Below are 25,444 nucleotides of genomic sequence, written 5' to 3' on the forward strand. Positions count from 1 at the left end.
ATGCTGCAAGATGGGCATGAAATCCATACCCGTGGAAACATTTCAGGGGTCTAGGTGTTTGAAAAAATATACACACAAATTGGTTTTGCAGCTTTTCCTGAATCTGACATTGTCCTACTGTTAGGATTCATGACAGGCATCAGAAATGAATGAGTGCTAATTGGCTAGTGAAACAAAGATTTTGCTGGAAAAGTTTGCAGGAATGATTATGTTTTTTTTAATGGTTGAAATAAAAAAATGTTTATAATATAAGAAGTCCGGAATGTCATTATATACTACTACTGCGGGAGCTGGATTTCTTTTTTTCTCCTCTTGAAACCACTCAGGGAGACTTGGTGTATGGATACTAACAGTCTCTCATAAGTCATATGCAGTTGGGATGGCTGATGTGGCAGGCACAGCCGGTATGGGTATATGCAACATGTAAACGGCCGGTACTTTGAAACAGGTGTAAGCAGCAGGTGGAAACAGCAGCAGCACATATTTAAGGGACCTGAACAATGAGCAGCACATCTCTAAGATAGACCACATTGCCTTGGCACCTCCTAGAAGGGGGCACTTCCAGGTTAGGATGCACTGGCCCTTTAAGAAGAGGTGTGCACGTGCCCTAGGCGTGCTCCCAGGAGGCAGGTCCTATAAGCTGGTGGCAGGGAATAGAGCAGCCACTGCACAACAGCCAGAAGGGTGAGTGAGTTGGCGTCTCCGCCTGGGGAGGGAAGCAGGACAGTGCAGGGACGCTAGTGGCAGCGTTACATTTGCTCAGAGGTCTACTATTGGATTGTGAACTGATTTTGAAAATAATTGAATTCTGCTACATAACGTGACATTTGTATGAATATTTTAGAAAGTGTATAAAAATATAATTATGGATATTTTATTACAAAAAAATCTTTATTCTTGGCAGATAACTGTACAAGGAGCTCAGAGGGACAACTGTTATCCAGAACATATGATGTAAAAATTGAAGATGTCATGCCAGATATAACTGAAGTGTATTCCATAACACCAGAAATATCATCATTCCTTCACAACAAAAATCTATCATTTGATCCTTTTAAACTGGTCCTATATTCTGATTCATCTCCGGTTATTAAGAAAAATAAACGTCTCAAAAGAAGCATCAAATATCAAGCTGCTGTTACATCAAAGAACCAATTTCCAAGAGCAGAATGTGGAAAAAGTGTTTCCCACAAAATGTATTTTGTTACACATCCAAAAATTGACATAGAGGATAAAAGAGTTTCATCTTCAGAGTCTGGCAAAAATTTCAACCACAAATCAGGGCTTAATACACCTGAGAGAGTTCATGCAGGGGAGAAATCATATTCATGTTCAGAATGTGGGAAATGTTTTGCAGATAGAGCACATCTTGTTATACATCAAAGAACTCACACAGGTGAGAAGCCATTTTCATGTTCAGAATGTGGCAAATATTATACAGCTAAATCATATCTTGTTACACATCAGAAAACTCACACAGGGGAGAAGTCATTTTCATGTTCAGAATGTAGGAAATATACAGCTAAATCATTTCTGGTTACACATCAGAGAGCTCACACAGGGAAAAAGCCATATTCATGTTCAGAATGTGGTAAATGTTTTGCAAATAAATCACATTTTTTTAGACATCAGCGAACTCACACAGGAGAGAGGCCATACTCCTGTTCAGAATGTGGGAAATGTTATACAGATAAACCACAGCTTGTTACACATGAAAGAACTCACACAGGAGAGAAGCCATATTCATGTTTAGAATGTGAGAAATGTTATGCAGATAAATCACAGCTTGTTACACATCAGAGAACCCACACAGGGGAGAAGCCATATTCATGTGCAGATTGTGGGAAATGTTTTGCAAAAAAATCAAATCTTGTTAAACACCAGAGAATTCACACAGGAGAGAAGCCTTTTTCCTGTTTAGAATGTGGAAAATATTTTGCAGATAAATCACATCTTGTTACACACCAGAGAACTCACACAGGGGAGAAACCATATTCATGTTCAGATTGTGCAAAAAGTTTTGTAGATAAATCATCTCTCATTAGGCACCAGAGAATTCACACAGGAGAGAAGCTTTATTCATGTTCAGAATGTGGAAATTGTTTTGTAGATAAATCATCTTTTATTAAGCACCAGAGAATTCACACAGGGGAAAAGCCATATTCATGTTCAGAATGTGGAAATTGTTTTGTAGATAAGTCATCACTTGCTAGACATCAGAGAATTCACACAGGTGAGAAGCCTTATTCATGCTTAGAATGTGGGAATAGTTTTACAGATAAATCGTCTCTTATTAACCACCAGAGAATTCACACAGAGGAGAAGCCATATTCATGTTCAGTATGTGGGGAAGGTTTTGCAGATAAATTACATTTTGCTAAGCACCAGAAAATTCACACAGGGAAGACATCATATTCATGTTCAGAATGTGGGAAATGGTTTGCAAAGAAATCAAATCTTGTTAAACACCATAGAATTCACACAGGGGAGAAACCTTTTTCTTGTTCAGAATGTGGAAAGTTTTTTGCAGATAAATCACATTTTGTTACACATCAGAGAAGTCACACAGGGGAGAAGCCATATTCCTGTTCAGATTGTAAGAAATGTTTTGTAGATAAATCATCTCTCTTTAGACACCAGAGAACTCACACAGGAGAGAAGCCCTATTCATGTTCAGAATGTGAGAAAACGTTTGCAGATAAATCATCATTCATTAAACACCAGAGAATTCACACAGGTAAGAAGCCCTTTTCATATTCAGAAAGTGGGAAATGTTACCCACAAATTGCATTTTTTTGAATTTCAAAAGTTTGATACATAAAGACTGCGTCATCATACCTAGACTGTGAAAAATGTTTTACTTGAGAATCATATTTTATTGATAATAAATCAAGAAACCATGTATGTTGACAAATTGTACAAGAAAATGCATAGTCGAGATACAGTCAAAGTAAGGAGAGATTAGTAAAAGCAAAAACATAAGCAATTTAGAGTTTACATTACATTAAAATATTGTACTTACTTATAGATATCTGTTATCTAAAGGGTAAAAAGCAATATTCCATGTGCATTGTTGTCTATATAATGAATATATAAATGAGTATTACAATCTCTCTTCCCACACCCTCCAATAAAAAATATTAATTACTATTATTTTCAGCACAAAATCTGTCTGAACAAAGTCTGTAACTTCTCTATACTCTATAATAAACATGTTCATGTTAGAAATTACTATTTACATCTACGATCCATTCCTACCTTGTAAGAACATCTCTTGTGATTCATTCTTTTTTTAAAAAAACTTTCCAGTTTAAGATAGTGAAAAAACTACCATTAAAAAACTATCATTGGGTACTGATTCCATTCTCTGCATCCCAATTTACATATTGCATTTAAAGAGGCTTTGATTTTAAAGGAAATTTGCCTTCAGGTTTTTATAACCCAAATTAGTGTCATCTATGTTAAGGTGCCGTATTGCTGATTACATCTATAACTTTATTTTAGAAATCTCAGCTTACGTTTTTAGAGAAATTTATTGTTGATTTGAGATGGGCGAACCTACAGATGTTCGGATTCGGCGGGTCCAGCCGGACTTTAAAAAAAAAAGAAAACTCCAGTTTGGAACCAGATTTAAATCCGAACATCTGCCCGGATTCCGAACCCCATATAAGTCTGTGGGGACGCGTACATTGTGCTGTAAAGTAGTGGTAGAAAGGGCTATGGGGCTGAATAGCAGAACAGTTATACTTACCGAAGTCTCCCGCACGGCTGTCACACTGCTTCCATGTCTGCTAATTAACTTTCATAAATATTCACTGTTTTCCCCTGCCAAAGTCAGTCCTGGTGTCTGTGATTGGTTGCAGTCAGACTGTGTCTCTAACCTGTGTGACAGCATCTGTGATTGATTGGAATCACACATGCTGTCTTTGTCCCTATAGTGATGTAAAAATAGATAAATTAAAAAAAATGGCATAGTGTCCCCCCATATTATGATAACCAGCGCAGATAAAGCCGACTGCCACAAGCTGCAGCCCACAGCCATGTGCTTATCTTGCCTGTGGATCAAAATAAGAGGGACCCTATGCAGCCCTTTTTAAATAAATAATTTAAAAGAACGGCATTTGGTCCCCTCCCCCAATTTTGATATCCAGCCATGATTAATATGACAGCTGAGCGCTAGTATATTCAGGTTGGGGAAACCTATGATATTGGCCATCAAAGGCTAAAAAAGCAGCCAGCAGCCACCCAGAATTGTTCCATCCATTAGATGTGACAACTCTGGCACTTTACCCGAATCATCCCGATTGGTGCGGCAGTAATCGGGGTAATATTAGTGGTTAATGACAGCTTACAGCTGCCCCCAAGCCCTAGAATAGTAATAGGTAGTGTTCTATGAGACCCTCCCGTTACTAATCCTGTAAGTGAATAGAAACACAAATGCTGAAAAAATCCTTTATTTGAAATAAAATGCAAAATAATCCCTACCGTCTTTCTGCAATTTAGTAACTCCCCTAAACACCCAGGTCCAACGTAATCCACACGAGGTCCCACAATGATCTCAGCTTTGCTAAAAACTGAAGTCACAGCGTGTGAGTACATTAAGAAACATGACAGCCCGCTGCGGCTATAGGCAGACACTGAAAGAGCTGCAGCTGTGAGCGGTGATATCACTGAGTTTCCTGCGATCACAGGTGGGGTACCGTGGGAACTTCCAGCTGTGACTGCAGGTAAACTCAGTTTTTCCTTCTTTTTTTAATTTCTATCATTAGCTGGGTGGCCAAATCCAAACTTCTCAGGGAAGTCCATGTTTGGAGGTCCGTGCACAGACACTAGGTATCCGATACAGACCCCAAACTTTACAGTTCGGGTTTGTCCATTACTATTGTTGATGATATGAGAATGAGCTGTAAGTGCAGTGGTCAAGGACTTCACTTATAGTTCTGCTTCCTTTTCCCCCTATTTACCATTCGCTGCCTGTCTTCTACCATCATTCTTCGAGGTGGTGTATGCATAGTAGTACCCTATTTGCAGATCTCGCCAGACACTGGCAGTCCTCTTCACTGGTATGACCAATGCAGGAATGAACAGCAGGAGTGAAGAAGACAGTGTCTGGTGTGATCTGCAAAACATGTAGATGGTGCCAAACTCTGAACTCTGAACAGATACCAGGATTAATGAGGGCTCTAATCACATACTTACAATCTATGAAGAAGTTGGGAGACACAAAAAATTAAGTACCTTTTGTGTATGGTCCAGACATTAATCTAATAGAGGCATTTAAACAACACTGCAAGAAACAACCTTCTGACAATAACTGTATAGGTACAGAAACAAAGTGCTACTGAATGCATGGAACATGTGCATGATAGGAGGGACCAGACTTTGAGGGAAACAATTGGAAATCGCGAATAGGGAATAGTTAGGTTAGTGAGGTGATAGGCCTATGTAATGAATTGTGTTTTAGAGAACACAAATGGTAGATATTGGGAATTAATCAAATTGTCTGGGGAAGTGCATTCCAGAGAACTAGCAGCAGAAGAGAAGTCTTAGAGATGGGAATGAGAAGTTTGGATTAAAGAGGATGTTAGTTTAAGGCCATAAATAGAATGTGGAGCATGTGTTAGGTGGTAGCTAGATATTAGGGAGGGGATATAGGGTGGTGCAGAACTGTGGAGGATTTTGTATGTTAGGGTGATAAGTTTATGTTGTACTCTGGCCAATGGAGAACCAGTGCAATAACTGGCACAGAGTGGTGACATTGGTGTAATAGCTCGACAGAAATATGATCCCAGCTGCTGCTTTCAAGAAACATTGCACAGGGAAGGTTGTAGTAAGAGTGAAACTGATTAGTAGAGTTACAATAGTCCAGACAATAATGAATCACAGCAACAGTAAGGCCGGCGTCACACGGGATGATCTATCGTGCGATCACACGAGCGATCGACACATCATTCTTGATAAAGGTAGTGCTGGAGTCAGATGCTTCTGATTCATTAAGACATTTGTGCCTAGCCACAAATCTTATTCAATTCAGTAGCGTCACATCCCCGTCCATTTTGGATGAGTTGGGCAAAACTGGCAAATGTTTTCTGCAACTTGTTTACATCTATTTCTGAGAATGTAAAACCATGTCCACAACCAACTGTCCAACCCACATCAGCCCATTTTAAAGGAAATCTGTCATGTCCCAAAACGCTATTAACCCACAGAAATGGGATTCATCTGCAGGTTAATCACACGTAAAATTCAGCTACAGGGGGAAATGAACTTTATTCCTCCCAACAGCCTCCGGCTTTCAGTCATGGAGGTGTGGCTTCAGTCACTGTTTAGTACATAGTGAGCGGCAGCTGTAACCATGCCCCAGCACTGACTGACAGCCAGCTCTGTATTGATGCACTGCTTAACTGGCTGTCAGTTGCTGGGGTGAAGTTATTGTTACGCTCATCAGTGATGAGGCAACAAGCAGGAGTGGACCCAATGGACCACAGTTCGGAACCGGGCTTAACTAAGCTTTCATGTATACGCCAGAATTCCACATGGTGAGAATGGGCTTGGCTGCCTGTAGATGGAAGGTGCCAGCGCAGTGTCCAGGACTGTGGCAGTTGACCTCCCAGGGAAGGGATGGGCTCAGGAATGGATGGTAGAGTTTCTAGTGAAGGCAGGTACAAGCGGGTAAGGCTGATGTGAACAGAACAGCTGGTACAAGCAGATACTGACGGTTATGGGAAGGCGTGCACAGGTTAATGTAACGGATACAGAGAAATTGGATCTGACAACTAGCTAGCAAGCAGGTACCAGACTAAAATTACACAGGCACCTCCCCTAGTGCCATAGACTGAGAGGCACTTCCAGGTAATAGTGCACTGGATCTTTAAGCACATGGAAGGAGCTCATGTGTGCCCTAAAAGCACTCCCAGGGAACATACACTACAGTTCAAAAGTTTAGAGTCACTTAGATATTTCCTTATTTTTGAAAGAAAAGCACATTTTTTTTCAATGAATATAACGATATATTAGACAGAAATACAATCTATACATTGTTAATGTGGTAAATGACTATTCTAGCTGCAAACGTCTGGTTTTGAATGCAATATCTACATAGGTATGTAGAGGCCCATTTCCATCAACCACTACTCCAGTGTTCTAATGGTACATTGTGTTTGCTGTGTTAGAAGGCTAATGGATGTTTAGAAATCCCTTGAAAACCCTTGTGCAACTATGTTAGCACAGCTGTAAACAGTTTTGCTGATTAGAGAAGCTATAAAACTGACCTTCCTTTGAGCTAGTTGAGAATCTGGAGCATTACATTTGTTGGTTTCATTAAACTCTCAAAATAGCCAGAAAAAGAGAACCATCATGTGAAACTCAAAGGCAAAGAACCTGTGGAAAAAAAGCGCATAGGGTCTTACCCTGATAAACAGGGGGTATACAAGAGAGTAATCCTACTCACCGATTAGGGTTGTGAAAGGCACAACTCCTGTAACCGCATATATATGGATCAACGGCAGCAGTACCCCAAATGGCAGATAACAGAGAGAGATAGTGGAGAGGGGCTTTATAAAACCGCGCCAGAGATCCCAGATGTAAGCTTGAATCAATGTATTTTTATTTCGGCATAGGTCTACGCGTTTCAGGAGTCTCAGTCCTCAGGACCAGCAAGCACAAGATACATCAAATCTTCGTATCCAAGAAATTGAAGACTTCACAAGCCTAGAAAGGTCCGCCATTTTGCTGTGAGCACACACCTTTCTAGGCTTGTGAAGTCTTCAATTTCTTGGATACGAAGATTTGATGTATCTTGTGCTTGCTGGTCCTGAGGAAGGGAGCTGAGACTCCTGAAACGTGTAGACCTATGCCGAAATAAAAATACATTGATTCAAGCTTACATCTGGGATCTCTGGCGCGGTTTTCTAAAGCCCCTCTCCACTATCTCTCTCTGTTATCATGTGAAACTCGACAGTCTATTCTTGTTCTTAGAAATGAAGGATATTCCGTGCGAGAAATTGCCAAGGAACTGAAGATTTCCTACAACGGTGTGTACTACTCCTTCAGAAGAGAGCATAAACAGGCTCTAACCAGCGTAGAAAGAGAAGTAGGAGGCCCTGCTGCACAACTGAGCAACAAGACAAGTACATTAGAGTCTACAGTTTGAGAAATCGACGCATCCCCGTTCCTCAACTTGCAGCTTCTTTAAATAATACTTGCAAAACGTCAGTGTCAACTTCTACAGTGAAGAGGCGACTCCGGGATGCTGGCCTTCAGGGCAGAGTGGCAAAGAAAAAGCCATGTCTGTGACTGGCTAATAAAAGGAAACGATTAATATGGGCAAAAGAACACAGACATTGGACAGAGGAAGATTGGAAAAAAGTGTTATGGACAGACGAATCGAGGTATGAGGTGTTTGGATCATACAGAAGGACATTTGTGAGACGCAGAGCTACTGAAAAGCTGCTGGAAGAGTGCCTGACACCATCTGTCAAGCATGGTGAAGGTAATGTGATGATCTGGGGTTTCTTTGGTACTGTAAAGTGGTAAAGTAGGAGATTTGTAAAAGGGATTTTGAATAAGGAAGGCTATCACTCCGTTTTGCAATGCCATACCATACCCTGTGGACAGCACTTGATTTGAGCCAATTCCATCCTACAACAGGACAATGACCCAAAGCACACCTCCATATTATTCATGAACTATTTAGGGAAGAAGCAATCAGCTGGTATTCTATCTATAATGGAGTCACCAGATCTCAACCCTATTGAGCTGTTTTAGGAGCAGCTTCACCGTATGGTACGCAAAAATTGCCCATCAAGCCAATCCAACTTGTGGGAGGGTCTTCTAGAAGCATGGGATGAAATATATCCAGATTACCTCATCAAATTAACAGCTAGAATGCCAAAGGTCTGCAAAGGTGTAATTGCTGCAAGGGGGGCATTCTTTGACGAAAGCAAAGTTTGAAGGAGAAAATTATTATTTCAAGTAAAAAATCATTATTTCTAACCTCGTCAATGTCTGGACTATATTTTCTATTCATTATGCAACTCATTTGATAAATAAAAGTATGATATTTCATGGAAAAGACATAATTGTCTGGTTGACCCCAAACTTTTGAACTGTAGTGTATGCGGCTTGCTCAGGCCCTGGGGGCAGGAGCACAGAGGAAGAGAGGTGGAGAAGTGTGTAAGTTAGACACGCTGGTATGTCAGCAACCTGCTACAGAGACTGGCATTACAGTTATAGCCGTTGCTCACTATGTACTGAGTGGTAACTGCAAGCAGATGGTGGCTGGGAGATATTAAGCTCATTTCCTTCCGGTAGCCGGGCTAAAAGTGCAGTGACCGCAAGTTTGTGGAACGCTTTTAACCTGCAAATGAGTCCCATATATGCAAGTTAATGTTTTGGGACATGACATGTTCCCTTTAATATTGTCACTAGCTACAATTGCTACTACTGTATATCACTGGTTTGCTATTTGTCTTAATTATCTATATTTCTAATATACAGTATAATCCAAGAAGAAATGATCCAAGGCTCCCAAGCTTCGTAATACCTGCCTGAAATTTCTCTATGGAAACATATTAATTTCTCACATGGGCACAATATATTTATGCAGGATATCCACTTGTCAAAAAAGACTGAGCATTTTCAATTATCCATAATCAAGCAATAGATTTTCTGCTCTGAAACATGGTCTCATGTAAGAAGGTGGAATTTTATTTCTGATAAATAGGATAGGTCAGAAAGTTCTAGTAAACAACATCTAGGGTCTAGTGACACTGTTGTACCCACGAGGTCATTTAGAAACTGAATACTTGAGCTCAGATGCTCCAGATCTGTGGTAAGTTCCACAGCAAGTGAAAAAAGGTACCAAACATTTGGCGACATTTGAGACAGATTTCTCTATATCGATTATAGATATGGGCTAGTCTCCTTTTTTGAGATGTATGTCTATGTATGTTATATAATCCTATATTAACACTAGAACTACTGAGTTAGTCATTTTGACTACTTTGCACCATGTATTTCTATATAGGTGTCACGAGTCCAGTAGTTCTAGTGTTAAAGAATATCCCTGAAAATATCACCAGACGAATGTAGTGGCCTTCAGAAGAATTAATAGTAGAAATGAATATTCATGTGAAGTTTCTTTATTGTTTAATAACAGAGCAACCAAACTTGAATAAGACCTACGTTTCGGCCTTGCGGCCTTTCGCAAGGTCTCTAAGTAGAGGTTGCTTGGGGTAAAGTGTCAGGCTAGAAATGAGGAATCTTAACTTGCCTTGGAGCAGTCCCCAAAGAAATAGCAAGCCCCCAACTGTTAAATGATGGTGATGTAAGAAAACACAATACACAGATAGAAAACATAGATTAGCAAAGGTGAGGCCCGGCTTACTACATACAACAGGATATTAAAGATTAATTAATTCCTGTCATGATTTACTCCTGGCTCAGCTGCAGCTGAGCCTTTTTTTTAGTTTCACTTCTGATACAGGTTTAGGGGTTAATCCTTCCTGCCTCATTCTGGAGGTCAGGCTACTTTTATTAGGGCACTGTTTCTCTGGGACTACGCCAGTGATATTTCTGGCTCTTCTGTGTTCTGCTCGTGAGTGACCTGTTGTCTGCTCTGCTCCCCTCCTGACCTCCATGTTCACCTGACCTGTTGTTAGTCTCCTCTGTTCTCTGTTTCCATCTTGTCAGTGTCTCTCCCGCTGTCTCCATTCAGCTCCCTGCTCGTCTATCTCCCTGTTCGTTCCTTTTCTGTTTACCTTGATTCTGTCCTTGTCTTCCCATTCTCCCTCGCTTCTGAGTTCTGACTTCCCGGCTACTGACTGGTTGCTTCCCCCTGACTACGTCTAGACTTTGCCCCTGTGTATTTACAAGACCTCATGTTGTGACACGGCTTTCTGACAATTCTACTGCCATCTGGTGGGCTTGACTAGTATTACCTCTGCTAGGGAATTCTCTGCTCATACGTTTACTCCACTCTAACGCCCCCTAGTGCCTTACCAGCTAACTACCTTCTCAGGTAGTGTCAGGACTCCTCTCTGTCCCACATTACTGTGTTGTACTGCTATTGTACCTCTAAGGGCAGCTTTGCACACTACGACATCGCAGGTGCGATGTCGGTGGGGTCAAATCGAAAGTGACGCACATTCGGCGTCACTTGCGATGTCGTAGTGTGTATATCCTAGATGATACGATGAACGAGCGCAAAAGCGTCATTATCGTATCATCGGTGCAGGCTCCAACATTTCCATAATGCCGGTGCCGCGACAAGTACGATGTAGTTCCTCGTTCCTGCGGCAGCACACATCGCTGTGTGTGAAGCCGCAGGAACGAGGAACATCTCACGGACCCGGGGGTCACGTCGCTCTGCAAGGGAATTGGCGCTACACGCAGGGACTTGACGGGGAGTTCCACGGCCGGGGCCATGGTGGTTTGACTTTGGGTATAAGTTTGTGGCGCCACGCACGGGTTGTGGTGAAAGGATGGACACCACCGATGCCGTTAACTAGGCCTCCCGGGAACGGTGTTGCGCAGCTTGGTGTTGACCCCTCTGTGAGTAGGGGAGCGATGGTCCCAGGGGCCCGAGGAAAGTGCTAAGATGTGGGAGCGGGTGCGTGCTGGGTGCTGATGCTGTGCGGCGCGGTGTGCGGCCCGAAGGCACTGGTGTACTCACTATGACACAATACACTGGAGTCTCTGGTAAACCAAACGGGGTGATGAACGGGACCCGCACCCGCTAAGTAGCACTCCGTAGATTGTCTTTCTCCCGGATTGTGCGGGCAAGGATCTCTGCTTTCCTCCTCACACAGGCCTCAATCTCCCGGCCCAGTTGGTTTGGCCGCCGCTCCCAATACGGGGTGTCTGCGTGCCCGGGGTCTCTACGGGTGGGGGTCTGGCCCAGCTGGAGTTCCCCGGTGGCGGCCATGACTGTCACCCTTTGGGGGGAACCCCGCTGCATCATGGCCGGCTCTGCTGCCTTGCAGCGGCCTCCCCTCGGAACCTCAGCCGAGGTCCTAGACCCGGGAGCGGCCTGCCTCACCTTCGGAGCCTTCTTCCGGGTGACGCTCTCCCCCTCGGCCGGGCGGACTGCCGGGGCCTCTCTGGGCGTCGCCTTCACCGAGACTGGCGGGATCACGTCCGGGACGGGCACCTTCCAGGGTAATGGGGTTGGTGCGGGCCGGGAATACGGCCGTCCGCGAGCCGCGTCTACAGGCGGGTCCTCATGGGCAGTTGGGACGGGTTCCACCGCCGGTGTCGGGGGCGGCGGACCAAGCGGGAGGGCAGCCGCAGCTGGAATGGGCTGTGGAGGAGGTGACAGGGAAAGCGGGGGCCGACCGGGTCCGTCAGCCACAGCGACCGGTCCCTCCAGGACATAGGGGCGTGGGTCGCCCACTTGCTCCTCCAAATTCACCTCCATCTCACGCGCCCGCACAGCCGAAGCTATCTCCCCCATCTCGGTCGCCCACTGCTCCATTAAGTACCTCACCTGCACTTGTAGGCGGCAACACATAAGAGTCGTCCGGGCTTCCACCCATGCCGCTGTTCCGGGCGCAAGCTCCGGGAATTCGGGCTTCTCAAACGGGGCGGACATGTTGCACTCTCGGGATCTAGGAACACAACGGGTGGCAGAGTCCTGGAGTCCCTGCCCTTTATCTCCTCAGTCACATGAGGCTGAATCTTCACCCACCCCCCCTCGGTCTTTTTCGAGCACTCTCCTTGCTTTCTGCACCGCTCTGTTCTCGGGGAGTGGGACTTCGCTTTTCACGCCCTTTCTGTTCAGGGAAGACGGCTCGGGCAAGAACTTTTCGCGCCCAAGATGGCGGATTCTGCAATTTTTCAGCGGGACGCTGCTAACAATTTCCAAGGCGCACTTCCACAGGTAAGTGGACGGTTCTATCCTGTTCACAGTGCCAGAAGAGTCAATGTGTACCGCCCCGCGGGTTCGGCTGCGACTGCTGAGCCGCTCGAATCCGTGCTCGTACGGTGAATGGTGGCTCGAAGCTTCTCACGGACCCGGGGGTCACGTCGCTCTCTGAAAGGGAATTGGCACTACATGCAGGGACTTGACGGGGAGTTCCACAGCCGGGGCCGCGGTGGTTTGATTTGGGGTATAAATTTGTGACGCCACCCAAGGGTTGTGGTGAATGGATGGACATCACCGCTGCCGTTAACTAGGCCTCCCGGGGACGGTGTTGCACATCTTGGTGTTGACCCCTCCGTGGGTAGGGGAGCGATGGTCCCAGGGGCCCGAGGGAAGTGCTGAGGCGTGGGAGCGGGTGAGTGCTGGGTCCTGATGCTGTGCGGCGCGGTGCGCGGCCCGAAGACACTGGTGTACTCACTATGACACAATACACTGGAGTCTCTGGTAAACCAAACGGGTTGATGAACGGGGCCCGCAGCCGGCTGCAGCTTCTCCCAGAATAGGTTGGTGGTTTCCACCTTTCTCCTGCACCTCTTTGTATGAATGTTTGACTCCTATGCCTAAGCAACGGTAGTCCGCTCCCCGACTTGTGTATGCCGTAGGAGCCCGTTTGCCCGCAGACGCTGGCCCTTTGGGTCTCTATACCTGGAGGGTGGTGACAAGGGTTTCTTGGTTGGCTGCTGTCACCTATCCTAGGGACGGTGTGTGTGTGTGTATGTGTTATATATATATATATATATATATATATATATATATATACATACAGTGCCTACAAGTAGTATTCAACCCCCTGCAGATTTAGCAGGTTTACACATTCGGAACAACCTTGGCATTGTGACATTCGGACTGTAGATCAGCCTGGAAGTGTGAAATGCAGCAAAAAAGAATGTTATTTCTTTATTTTTTTTTTAAATTGTGAAAAGTTTATTCAGAGGGTCATTTATTATTCAACCCCTCAAACCACAAGAATTCTGTTTGGTTCCCCTAAACCTAAAGTATTAAGAAGTATTTCAGGCACAAAGAACAATGAGCTTCACATGTTTGGATTAATTATCTCTTTTTCCAGCCTTTTCTGACTAATTAAGACCCTCCCCAAACTTGTGAACAGCACTCATACTTGGTCAACATGGGAAAGACAAAGGAGCATTCCAAGGCCATCAGAGACAAGATCGTGGAGGGTCACAAGGCTGGCAAGGGGTACAAAACCCTTTCCAAGGAGTTGGGCCTACCTGTCTCCACTGTTAGGAGCATCATCCGAAATTGGAAGGCTTATGGAACTACTGTTAGCCTTCCACGGCCTGGACAGCCTTTGAAAGTTTCCACCCGTGCCGAGGCCAGGCTTGTCCGAAGAGTCAAGGCTAACCCAAGGACAACAAGGAAGGAGCTCCGGGAAGATCTCATGGCAGTGGGGACATTGGTTTCAGTCAATACCATAAGTAACGTACTCCACCGCAATGGTCTCCGTTCCAGACGAGCCCGTAAGGTACCTTTACTTTCAAAGCGTCATGTCAAGGCTCGTCTACAGTTTGCTCATGATCACTTGGAGGACTCTGAGACAGACTGGTTCAAGGTTCTCTGGTCTGATGAGACCAAGATCGAGATCTTTGGTGCCAACCACACACGTGATGTTTGGAGACTGGATGGCACTGCATACGACCCCAAGAATACCATCCCTACAGTCAAGCATGGTGGTGGCAGCATCATGCTGTGGGGCTGTTTCTCAGCCAAGGGGCCTGGCCATCTGGTTTGCATCCATGGGAAGATGGATAGCACGGCCTACCTGGAGATTTTGGCCAAGAACCTCCACTCCTCCATCAAGGATCTTAAGATGGGTCATCATTTCATCTTCCAACAAGACAACGACCCAAAGCACACAGCCAAGAAAACCAAGGCCTGGTTCAAGAGGGAAAAAATCAAGGTGTTGCAGTGGCCTAGTCAGTCTCCTGACCTTAACCCAATTGAAAACTTGTGGAAGGAGCTCAAGATTAAAGTCCACATGAGACACCCAAAGAACCTAGATAACTTGGAGAAGATCTGCATGGAGGAGTGGGCCAAGATAACTCCAGAGACCTGTGCCGGCCTGATCAGGTCTTATAAAAGACGATTATTAGCTGTAATTGCAAACAAGGGTAATTCCACAAAATATTAAACCTAGGGGTTGAATAATAATTGACCCACACTTTTATGTTGAAAATTTATTAAAATTTAACTGAGCAACATAACTTGTTGGTTTGTAAGATTTATGCATCTGTTAATAAATCCTGCTCTTGTTTGAAGTTTGCAGGCTCTAACTTATTTGCATCTTATCAAACCTGCTAAATCTGCAGGGGGTTGAATACTACTTGTAGGCACTGTATATACCTGGGAAAACCTGACTAGTCCAGGGCGTCACACATCTTTTCTATTATTGTTCTACATGGTGTGGAAACCTATGAGAGCACCCCAGCTACGATTTTTATGGTAGAAGTGCCTTATGTCATACAATTTATTGGCAGAGAGAAGCATGAAGTGCTCTAAAATTTCCTGGTAGACGGCTGCGCTGACTTTGTTCTTGATAAAACACAGTGGACCTACACCAGCAGGTGACATGGCTCCCCACACCATCACTGACTGTGGAAACCTCACACTAGACCTCAAGCAGCTTGGATTGTGGCCTCTCCACTCGTCCTCCAGACTCTGGGACCGCGATTTCCAAATTAAATGCAAAACTTACTTTCATCTGAAAACATCAACTTGGCCAACTGAGCAATAGTCTAGTTCTTTTTCTCCGCACACCTCGTACACACACGGATCTGCTCTGTACACACACAGCTGTGCTCTGCATACATGATACACACAGCTCCGCTCCGTACACACACAGCTCCGCTCCGTACACACACGGCTCCGCTCCGTACACCTCGTACACACACGGCTCCGCTCCATACACCTCGTAAACACATGGCTCCGCTCCGTACACCTCGTACACACACGGCTCCGCTACGTACACCTCGTACACACACGGCTCCGCTCCGTACACCTCGTACACACACGGCTCCGCTCCGTACACCTCGTACACACACGGCTCCGCTCCATACACCTCGTACACACACGGCTCCGCTCCGTACACCTCGTAAACACATGGCTCCGCTCCGTACACAAACGGATCCGCTCTGTACACACACAGCTCTGCTCCGCATACATCATACACACAGCTACGCTCCGTACACACACAGCTACGCTCCGTACACACACGGCTCCGCTCCGTACAAACACGGCTCCGCTCCGTACACACACGGCTACGCTCCGTACACACACGGCTACGCTCCGTACACCTCGTACACACACGGCTCCGCTCCGTACACCTCATACACGGCTCTGCTCCATCCGCACTGTAAACCCCTCCTGACCCCACACATAACCTTCCCCTCATCCAGCACCATGACACCCAGCACAGCAGAGTCCTGCACACACTGAGGAGCTGATCATGTGACCCCTGACTCCTCCCCTCCATGTGACATCATCACAGGTCCTGTAATAAGCAAAAATATTGTTTTTTTTCGTCTGGAAACATCCGGCTGCATTTTGTACACGCCCCTTTCATGTAACAGGAATGACGTCATACCTGGAAGGAGCCCGTACACTCTAGCATCTATCGTCTAGTGTGCAGCTCTGCAGGTGGAGGTATGTGGAGACAATGTCAGCCTTCCTATGTCATCACATCACTACTATAGGTGTATGAGGGGCCGTTATCTGCGGTCTGAGCTGTACATTATAATAGAGACATTCTGGGGACAGAATATTCCAGAAGTAGAACTTTTTATCAAGTGAATTTAGTTGTATTTTATCTTGTTTGCTTTTTATATTTAAAATATACAGCAGAAACTCTCCCACAAGTGACCCCATTTTTGAAAGTAGACCCCCTCAAGGATTTTACTCGGAGTATAGGGAGCATTTTGAACCTACAGGTACTTCAAAAAAATGTTTTTATATTTAAAGGGGTTGTCCACTACTTTTACATTGATTGCTGATCCTTAGGAGAGGTCATTAATGTCTGATTGCCTCGCACCCTCGCCGATCAGCTGTTCTCTGTGCCAGCTCCAGTAGCAGGCAACCTGCAGTGCTCAGTTCCGGAGCTGCTCATCTTCTGCCCCGGCACTATTGATTTGAATGGGAGGCGGATGTGCAGTATTCAGCTGCCGCCGGTATCAGAAGACGGGCAGCTCCGGAACTGAGCAATTCAGGCTGCCTTCTGCTGCCACTGGCACCTAGTGATGTGTCAGTGATCCAACACAAAGATCCGGCTCCCTGCTGTGACTGACAGGAGCCGGCTCCCCAGTGAGAGCTACTAAATTCTCTAAACGGCTCTCACTGGGCGTAAAATATGGGTGTTTGGTCGTCGAAACCCCGCCCACCTGAACAAAACCCCGCCCACCTGAACAAAACCCCGCCCACTCAGCAAATCAATTTGCTTGTTGTGGGTAGGCGGAGTTTAGCCGCGGATGGGCATGGTTTCGGCGGCATTAACACAATATTAAATATATGTGTTGACCTGCGGTGAATACATATTTAGTAGGGAGCCAGGAACGAGCCGGCTCTTTTTGATGAGCGAAGCCATGGGAACCGGATCACCCAAAAGAGCCGGATTACCTATCACTATGCGCATCGGAAGAAGCTGATCGGAGGGGGTGCGGTGGGGGTCAGACCATGGGCAATCAGAGATTGATGATCTAATCTAAGGGGTACTTTGAACGCTGCGACATCGCAAGCCGATGCTGCGATGCCGAGCGCGATAGTCCCCGCCCCCGTCGCAGCTGCGATATCCTTGTGATACCTGCCGTAGCGAACATTATCACTACGGCAGCTTCACATGGACTCACCCGCCCTGCGACGTCGCTCTGGCCGGCGACCCGCCTCCATATTAAGCGGGCGGGTCATGCGGCGTCACTGCGACGTCACACGGCAGACGGCCAATAGGAGCGGAGGGACGGAGATGAGTGGGATGTGAACATCCCGCCCACCTCCTTCCTTCCGCATATCCTACGGAAGCCGCGGTGACGCCGGTAGGAGATGTTCCTCGCTCCTGCGGCTTCACACACAGCGATGTGTGCTGCTGCAGGAGCGAGGAACAACATCGGACCGTCGCATCAGCGTAATTATGGATTACGCCGACGCTGCACCGATGATACGATCACGACGCTTTTGCGCTCGTTAATCGTATCATCTAGGCTTTACACACTGCGATGTCACATGCGATGCCGGATGTGCGTCACTTTCAATTTGACCCCACCGACATCGCACCTGCGATGTCGTAGTGTGCAAAGTCCGCCTAAGGATAGGCTATCAGTGTAAAAGTGGTGAACAGCCTCCTTAATGACTCGTCGTGTACTATTGCTGGACTCCTGGCAAAATATTGGGAAGTGTCAAAAGGAGTCCCCCCTCTATATGCCTCAGATATAATGGAAGAACGTTATCTGTCTCTGCCTCAGAAAAATAATGGCTCCTCTCTTTTGGTTACCTCTGATATATGGATGATGCCTTTTCTCTCTTAACCCCATAATGATGGAGCCAATTTTGTCCCTAAAGCCCATGCCAAATTCTAGAAATCTGACCACTGTCAATTTAGGAGGTTATAACTCTGGATCGCTTCAACGGATCTCGGTGATTCTGACATTGTTTTTTCGTGACATATTGTAGTGGTAAATTTAGGATGATAGTTTTTGCTTTTATTTGTGAAAAAATTGTAAATTGACGAAAATGTTTAAAATTTCACAATTTTCAAACTTTTATTTCAAATCTGTTTTATTGATGAAACTGTTGTCAACATACAAACATATCATTTGTGCAATTACAATACATAAACATCATTTTCTCAATGCCGGGATAACATCCAGAAATTATTACATTACTAAATTTCTTGGAATTCTTCAAATTATCTTTGTGCTATTACCATACAACCACTTATAAATTATAGGTCAGAATTCCCACTTCTTTTGACTTCCCGTATCCTAATAAGTAGATTTTGGGTACTCACCGTAAAATCTCTTTCTTGGAGCCTTCATTGGGGGACACAGAGACCATGGGTTGTATGCTGCTGCCACTAGGAGGCGACACTAAGCAAAACAAGGAAAACTCCTCCTATGCAGTATACACCCACCAACTGGCAATTGTACCTCAGTTAGTGAGAAAGCAATAGGAGACAACAGTAGAAAAAACGAACAATCGTACAGAAGTGGACATTAAACTCAACATTCAACAGAAACATTGAACAGTAACATATGTCCAACACAAGGGCGGGTGCTGTGTCCCCCAATGAAGGCTCCAAGAAAGAGATTTTACGGTGAGTACCCAAAATCTATTTTTCTTTGTCGCTCCATTGGGAGACCCAGACAATTGGGTGTATAGCTTCTGCCTCCGGAGGCCACACAAAGTATTACACTCAAAAGTGTAACCCCTCCCCTCTGCCTATACACCCTCCCGTGCATCACGGGCTCCTCAGTTTTATGCTTTGTGTGGAAGGAGGCACACATCCACTCACACATCTCCATTTTAGTCAGCAGCAGCTGCTGATTGTATCGGTTGGAAGAAAAGAGGGCCCCCACGGGGCCCCCGGCATGCTCCCTTCTCACCCCACTAAGTCGGCGGTGCTGTTAAGGTTGAGGTACCCATTGCGGGTACGACGGCCGGAGCCTCATGCCGTGTTTCCTTCTCCATCCCTGAGGGCTCTGGTAGAAGTGGGATCCGAAGCGGTCATCCAGGTTCTGGGACCGTGCTCCCTCCGCAGCCCCTGAGGGAATCTGCTGGACAGGAGCTTATCTATCCTCAGGGACAGGGCCCTGCATCCACGAGGTACTCTGTGTCCCCATGGGGACTGTGTATGGAGCGCCTGGTTTCCGGACGCTGCAACTGACTGCTGAATTGTGAAGACCGGGGACTACCGCGCTGACCGCGCCTGCTTGTCGGCCGCGGTATTAAATTTAGTCCCCGGCTTCATCGCGGCCTAGTGGCAAAACTCCCGCCCCCGGACCTGTCTATCAGAGATAGGGGCGGGACAGCCGACCTGACGTCGGATGTGGGGGCCGGGGCATCCTGTATGCTCCCTCCCCCCTCACTGATCACTGTGGGGACCCCAGATTCCCGCACTTTTCCTAACGCCGCCCCTGGCTTCACTCCTCCCCTAAGAGATCCGGCAGCCATTTTTAGGACATTCTGCCGGTGGAGAATCACAGAGAACAGCTCTGCAGCTCTGGGAGACCAAGGCAGGGAATCTGGAGCACACACACCCCGCTTTTTAGCGGTCGGTAAGCCGCACCGGTCACTCGGTGTTGGTCCCCTCTGGTGCCGGTATAGATACGTATATATATACCTTTCTGTTCGGCCGGGTTGTATACCCTTTTTTCTATATACCCTCAGTGATCACGCTCCTAGGACATAACAGCATGTCGGCCACAAGGAGCAAGGGCACTAAAGCACAGGGTTTTTTTGCGACATGTACCTCTTGTAGGGCTATGTTACCTGCGGGTTCCACCTACCTTCACTGTGAGCAATGCTCAGCCCCTGTTACGCTTGCTCAGCTGGAGCCTCGGTCACTTGTGGGCCCCCCGGCTCAGGCAGACCCCCCTGCTTCCACTGTCCAGGTGGCAGCGACAGAGTTTGCAGTTTTTGCTGATAAGCTCTCAGAGTCACTCTCACAATCCATGGCTCAGTCTATGGACAAATGGTCTGCCAAGTTGCTGGAAGCCCTGCAGTCCAGACCGGTCCTTACACAGGCCCCGGACCCTGTTAGGTCGGCGCCTCCAGGTCCCTCTCGGTACACCCCGGCCGGGGTGGGCCCCAGGTCTCACGTGGAGGACTCCTCCACGGACCACAGTCCCAGACCAGCTAAGCGGGCTCGCTTGGAATCTTCCCCGACTTCCTCACGCTGCTCGGGTTCCCAGCTTGAGGACTCTCTGGAGGACGAGGTGGAGGTTGCAGCTCAGTGCTCGGACCCTGATGTTGCTCTCAATCTTGATACACCTGAAGGGGACGCCTTAGTAAATGATCTTATCTCGTCCATCAATCAGGTGTTGGATCTATCTCCCCCGCCTCCACCTATAGAGGAGTCGGCCTCTCAACAAGAGGTTCTTAACCGGTTTGCCGTTTTCTGGCGAGAGATTTTTTGGCGAACGATTGGACGAGATTATTAAGGAATCCAAGGGAAAGGACTCCTCCTTACCCCAGTCCAAACCTAAGAGACCTCAGCAACGAAAAATACAATCGAGGTTTCGGTCCTTTCGTCCCTCCGCCAAGCCACAGTCCTCTTCGTCCAATAGACAGGACAAAGGCCAGAGGAACTCCTATGCGTGGCGGTCTAAGTCACGCCCCCAAAAGACCGCCGGAGGCACTGCTTCCAAGGCGGCCTCCTCATGACTCACGGCATCCCCGAACCGCATCCTCGGTCGGTGGCAGGCTCTCCCGCTTTCGCGACGCCTGGTGGCCACATGTTCAAGACCGATGGGTGAGAGACATCCTGTCTCACGGTTACAGGATAGAGTTCAGCTCTCGTCCTCCGACTCGTTTCTTCAGAACCTCCCCACCCCCCGCGCGAGCAGACGCACTTTTTCAAGCAGTGGACGCTCTGAAAAAAGAAGGAGTCGTGACCCCCGTTCCCACTCAGGAACAGGGTCGCGGTTTTTACTCCAACTTATTCGTGGTGCCAAAGAAATTTTGTTTACTTACCGTAAATTCCTTTTCTTCTAGCTCCTATTTGGAGACCCAGCACCCGCCCCTGTTCCCTTCGGGCTAGTTGTTCTTTTGTGTACACATGTTGTTCATGTTCAATTGTTTCATGGTTTTCAGTTCTCCGAACATCCTTCGGATTGAATTTACCTTAAACCAATTTATAAGTTTCCTCCTTCCTGCTTTTGCACCAAAACTGAGGAGCCCGTGATGCACGGGAGGGTGTATAGGCAGAGGGGAGGGGTTACACTTTTGAGTGTAATACTTTGTGTGGCCTCCGGAGGCAGAAGCTATACACCCAATTGTCTGGGTCTCCCAATAGGAGCTAGAAGAAAAGGAATTTACGGTAAGTAAACAAAATTCCCTTCTTCTTTATCGCTTCATTGGGTGACACAGAGACCATGGGACGTCCTAAAGCAGTCCCACGGGTGGGTCTAATGTTACTCTCAGGGCTGACCTCGGTCCACTGCAGCCTGCAGAACTCGTCTACCGAGGCTCGCATCGGAAGATGCGAAAGTGTGGACCCTGTAGAACTTTGTGAAAGTGTGGAGCGAAGACCAGGTGGCCGCTTTGCAAAGCTGCGACGCTGGAGCGTGGTGACGGACCGCCCACGAGGCTCCCACCGCCCTGGTGGAATGGGCCGTAATCCTGAGTGGGCGCTTTCTCCCTCTTACCCGGTAGGCTTCCAGTACGGCAGAGCGAATCCATCGCGCAATGGAGGACTTGGAGGCAGGTAGGCCTCTGCGCGGGCCAGACGGAAGTACAAAAAGGGAATCCGACCATCTGAATTGAGAGGTCCTGGAAATGTACAAACGGAGAGCTCTGACCAAGTCCAGCTTGTGGAGAAGAATCTCACGAGGGTGCGAAGGATTCGGACAAAAGGAGGGGAGAACAATGTCCTCGTTAAGATGGAAAGAGGAAACCACCTTGGGCAGAAAGGACGGAACCGGACGGAGGACTACCTTATCCTGGTGGAAGACAAGATATGGAGAGCGGCAGGAAAGCGCCGCTAGTTCAGATACCCGCCTGATTGACGTGATGGCAACTAAGAAGGCGACCTTCCAAGAGAGGAACGTGAGGGACATCTGCATAGGTTCGAAGGGGGAATTCTGGAGAACAGACAGAACCAGGTTGAGGTCCCAGGGCTCCACCAGAGGTTGAACGGGGGGCGCCGCATGCACGGCCCCCTAAATGAATGTGCGAACCTGTGAGCGAGAGGCAATCCTCCTTTGAAAGAGAATGGAAAGAGCAGACACTTGACCCTTGAGGGAGCTGAGTGCTAATCCAGCATCCAGACCAGACTGTAGGAATGACAACAGAACTGTCAAGGAGAATGTCATGGCTGTGACCTGGTTAGCTTCACACCAGCGGAAATAGGCCTTCCATGTCCGGAGGTAAATGCGGGAAGAGGTAGGCTTCCGAGCTTTGATCATTGTCTGGACGACCTTTTCTGAGAATCCCGCGGAAGTTAGTACTGCGGCTTCAACAGCCATGCCGTTAAATTGAGCGACTGTGAATTCTGGTGAAGAAAAGGCCCTTGAGTGAGAAGGTCCTGGACGTCTGGAAGTCTCCACGGAACGTCGGCGAGAAGGTGCACGAGCTCTGCGTACCACGGGCGACAAGGCCAATCTGGGGCCACGAGAATCACCGGAACTCCCTCCGCCTTGATCTTCTTGACTAGCTTGGGTATAAGCGGAAGTGGAGGGAAGGGGTACGGCAGAGAGAACTGCGTCCAGGGGATCGCTAGGGCGTCCGTTGCGAGCGCTAGTGGGTCTCTTGCCCTGGAGACGAACTGGGGGACCTTGTGATTCCACCTGGAGGCCAGGAGATCCACGTCGGGGGTCCCCCACCTGGAACAGATCTGCTCGAAGATTCTGGGATTGAGGGACCACTCTCCCGCGTCGAGGCCCTCTCGGCTGAGGAAGTCGGCGGCCCAATTGTCCATGCCCGGGATGTGGACGGCCGAAATCGCTGGGATGTTCTGTTCGGCCCAGTCGAGGATTTGAGATACCTCTCTCATTGCCGCTCGGCTGCGTGTTCCGCCTTGATGGTTTATGTAGGCTACAGTGGTTGCATTGTCGGACTGCACCCGAACTGGGTGTCCGCGAAGCAGAGCCTTCCAATGAAAGAGAGCTAGGCGAACTGATCTGAGTTCCAAGATGTTGATGGGAAGTTTGGTTTCCGGCTCGGTCCAGCGACCCTGAACTGTGAGGTCCTGGAAAGTGGCCCCCCATCCTAGCAGGCTGGCGTCTGTCGTGACAACCCTCCATCGAAGGGGAAGAAATGATCTCCCTTGGAGGGTGAAGGGAGAGCATCTCCACTATTCCAATGACTCTCTGACTCGAGGAGGGATCGCAATTGGTCAATCCAGGGAGTGAGGGGACTTGTCCCATGCTGCGAGAAGGAGACCTTGAAGGGGGCGAGTGTGGAATTGACTGTAGGGCACCGCTTCCATTGACGCCACCATCTTCCCGAGAATGCTCATGCAGTATCGAAGGGAGCAGCGAGGTGCGCGTTGGAGCTTCCAAATCCCCCTGAGAATAGCTGTGAGTTTGTCCTTGGGCAGAAGAACCTTCGCTTGCGTGGTATCGAAGATCATGCCGAGGAATGAGATGCGTTGAGTCGGGATCAGAGATGACTTTGGTCTGTTGATCAACCAGCCGAGACGGGATAGAGTATCCAGAGTGATGTTGAGACTGTCGCGGCACTCCGCCACCCAGGGAGCCTTGATCAAAATGTCGTCCAGATACGGGATGGCTAGAATTCCCCGGGTCCGAAGAATAGCCATGACAGTAGCCATCACCTTGGTGAAGACTCTGGGAGCTGTCGAGAGCCCGAATGGGAGGGCAATGAACTGGAAGTGATGCCCCTGAACCATGAAGCGTAGGAATCTCTGATGAGCTGGAAAGATCGGGATGTGGAGATAGGCGTCCTGGATGTCCACCGAGCAAAGGAACTCCCCTGGTTCCATGGACGCTATCACTGAGCGCAGAGACTCCATGCGGAATCGCCGGAGGCGGACCCGCCTGTTGAGGCGCTTGAGATCCAGGATGGGGCGGACTGTGCCATTCTTCTTCGGTACCACGAAGAGGTTTGAATAAAAACCCCGGAATCTGTCTTGAGGGGGTACGGAGATGATGACCCCAGAGTCTCGCATGGCCTGAATGGCTGCGAAGAAGCCCTTTGTGAGGGAGGGATCCTTGGGGGGTTTGGACTGGACGAAGCGTGAGCGTGGGAGCGAAGAAAACTATCTTGTAGCCGTGAGAGACGACGTCTCGAACCCAGGCGTCGTCTATCACGGAAAGCCACGTGCTTCTGAACATGCGGAGACGACCGCCGACCCTGGATGGGGACCCGGTGACGGGAGCCCAGTCATGCGGAGGAAAATCTGTGGGATCTGGACCTGGAGGACTTGGACTGCTGGCCACGGGAACGCCAGGAACGCCAGTGGGGTGTTGCCTTAAAGGAGGGCTTCCGTCTCTCCTGACGCGCTGGGGACCGCTCCCGACGTGAGTTGGTGTTGGTGGAGAATTGACGAAAGGGGCGAAAGGGAAAAGGCCGCCGCTTTGGAGGGGCACGAGGGGTCCTCTGTTGGGGGAGGAAGGTACTCTTGCCTCCCGTAGCCTCAGAGATGATCTTGTCCAGCTCTTCTCCGAAGAGTCTGGCACCGACAAAGGGAAGACTGGTGAGAGACTTTTTGGATGCTGAGTCCGCGTTCCACGCTTTAAGCCACAGGGCTCTGCAGATTGCAGTAATGTTGCCGGCTGCCAGGGCAGCGGAAGCAGCAGAGTCAAGGGACGCAGCGACTAGATATTTTCCGGCATGAGT

The 25,444-nt window shown here is 47.8% G+C and overlaps 1 protein-coding gene across 1 annotated transcript in view; it reads left to right on the top strand.

The window, feature by feature from the left end:
* LOC142312157 (uncharacterized) overlaps positions 1–25,444 on the top strand; it is a 228,838-nt gene that overhangs the window by 170,752 nt on the left and 32,642 nt on the right. The window contains exon 13 of the mRNA XM_075351059.1: positions 1,544–2,680. Coding sequence (XP_075207174.1) covers positions 1,544–2,680 — 1,137 coding nt within the window. The remainder of the gene's footprint in view (positions 1–1,543; positions 2,681–25,444) is intronic.

This window comes from Anomaloglossus baeobatrachus, chromosome 5 (assembly GCF_048569485.1).
Source record: "Anomaloglossus baeobatrachus isolate aAnoBae1 chromosome 5, aAnoBae1.hap1, whole genome shotgun sequence".
Classification (NCBI taxonomy): domain Eukaryota; kingdom Metazoa; phylum Chordata; class Amphibia; order Anura; family Aromobatidae; genus Anomaloglossus; species Anomaloglossus baeobatrachus.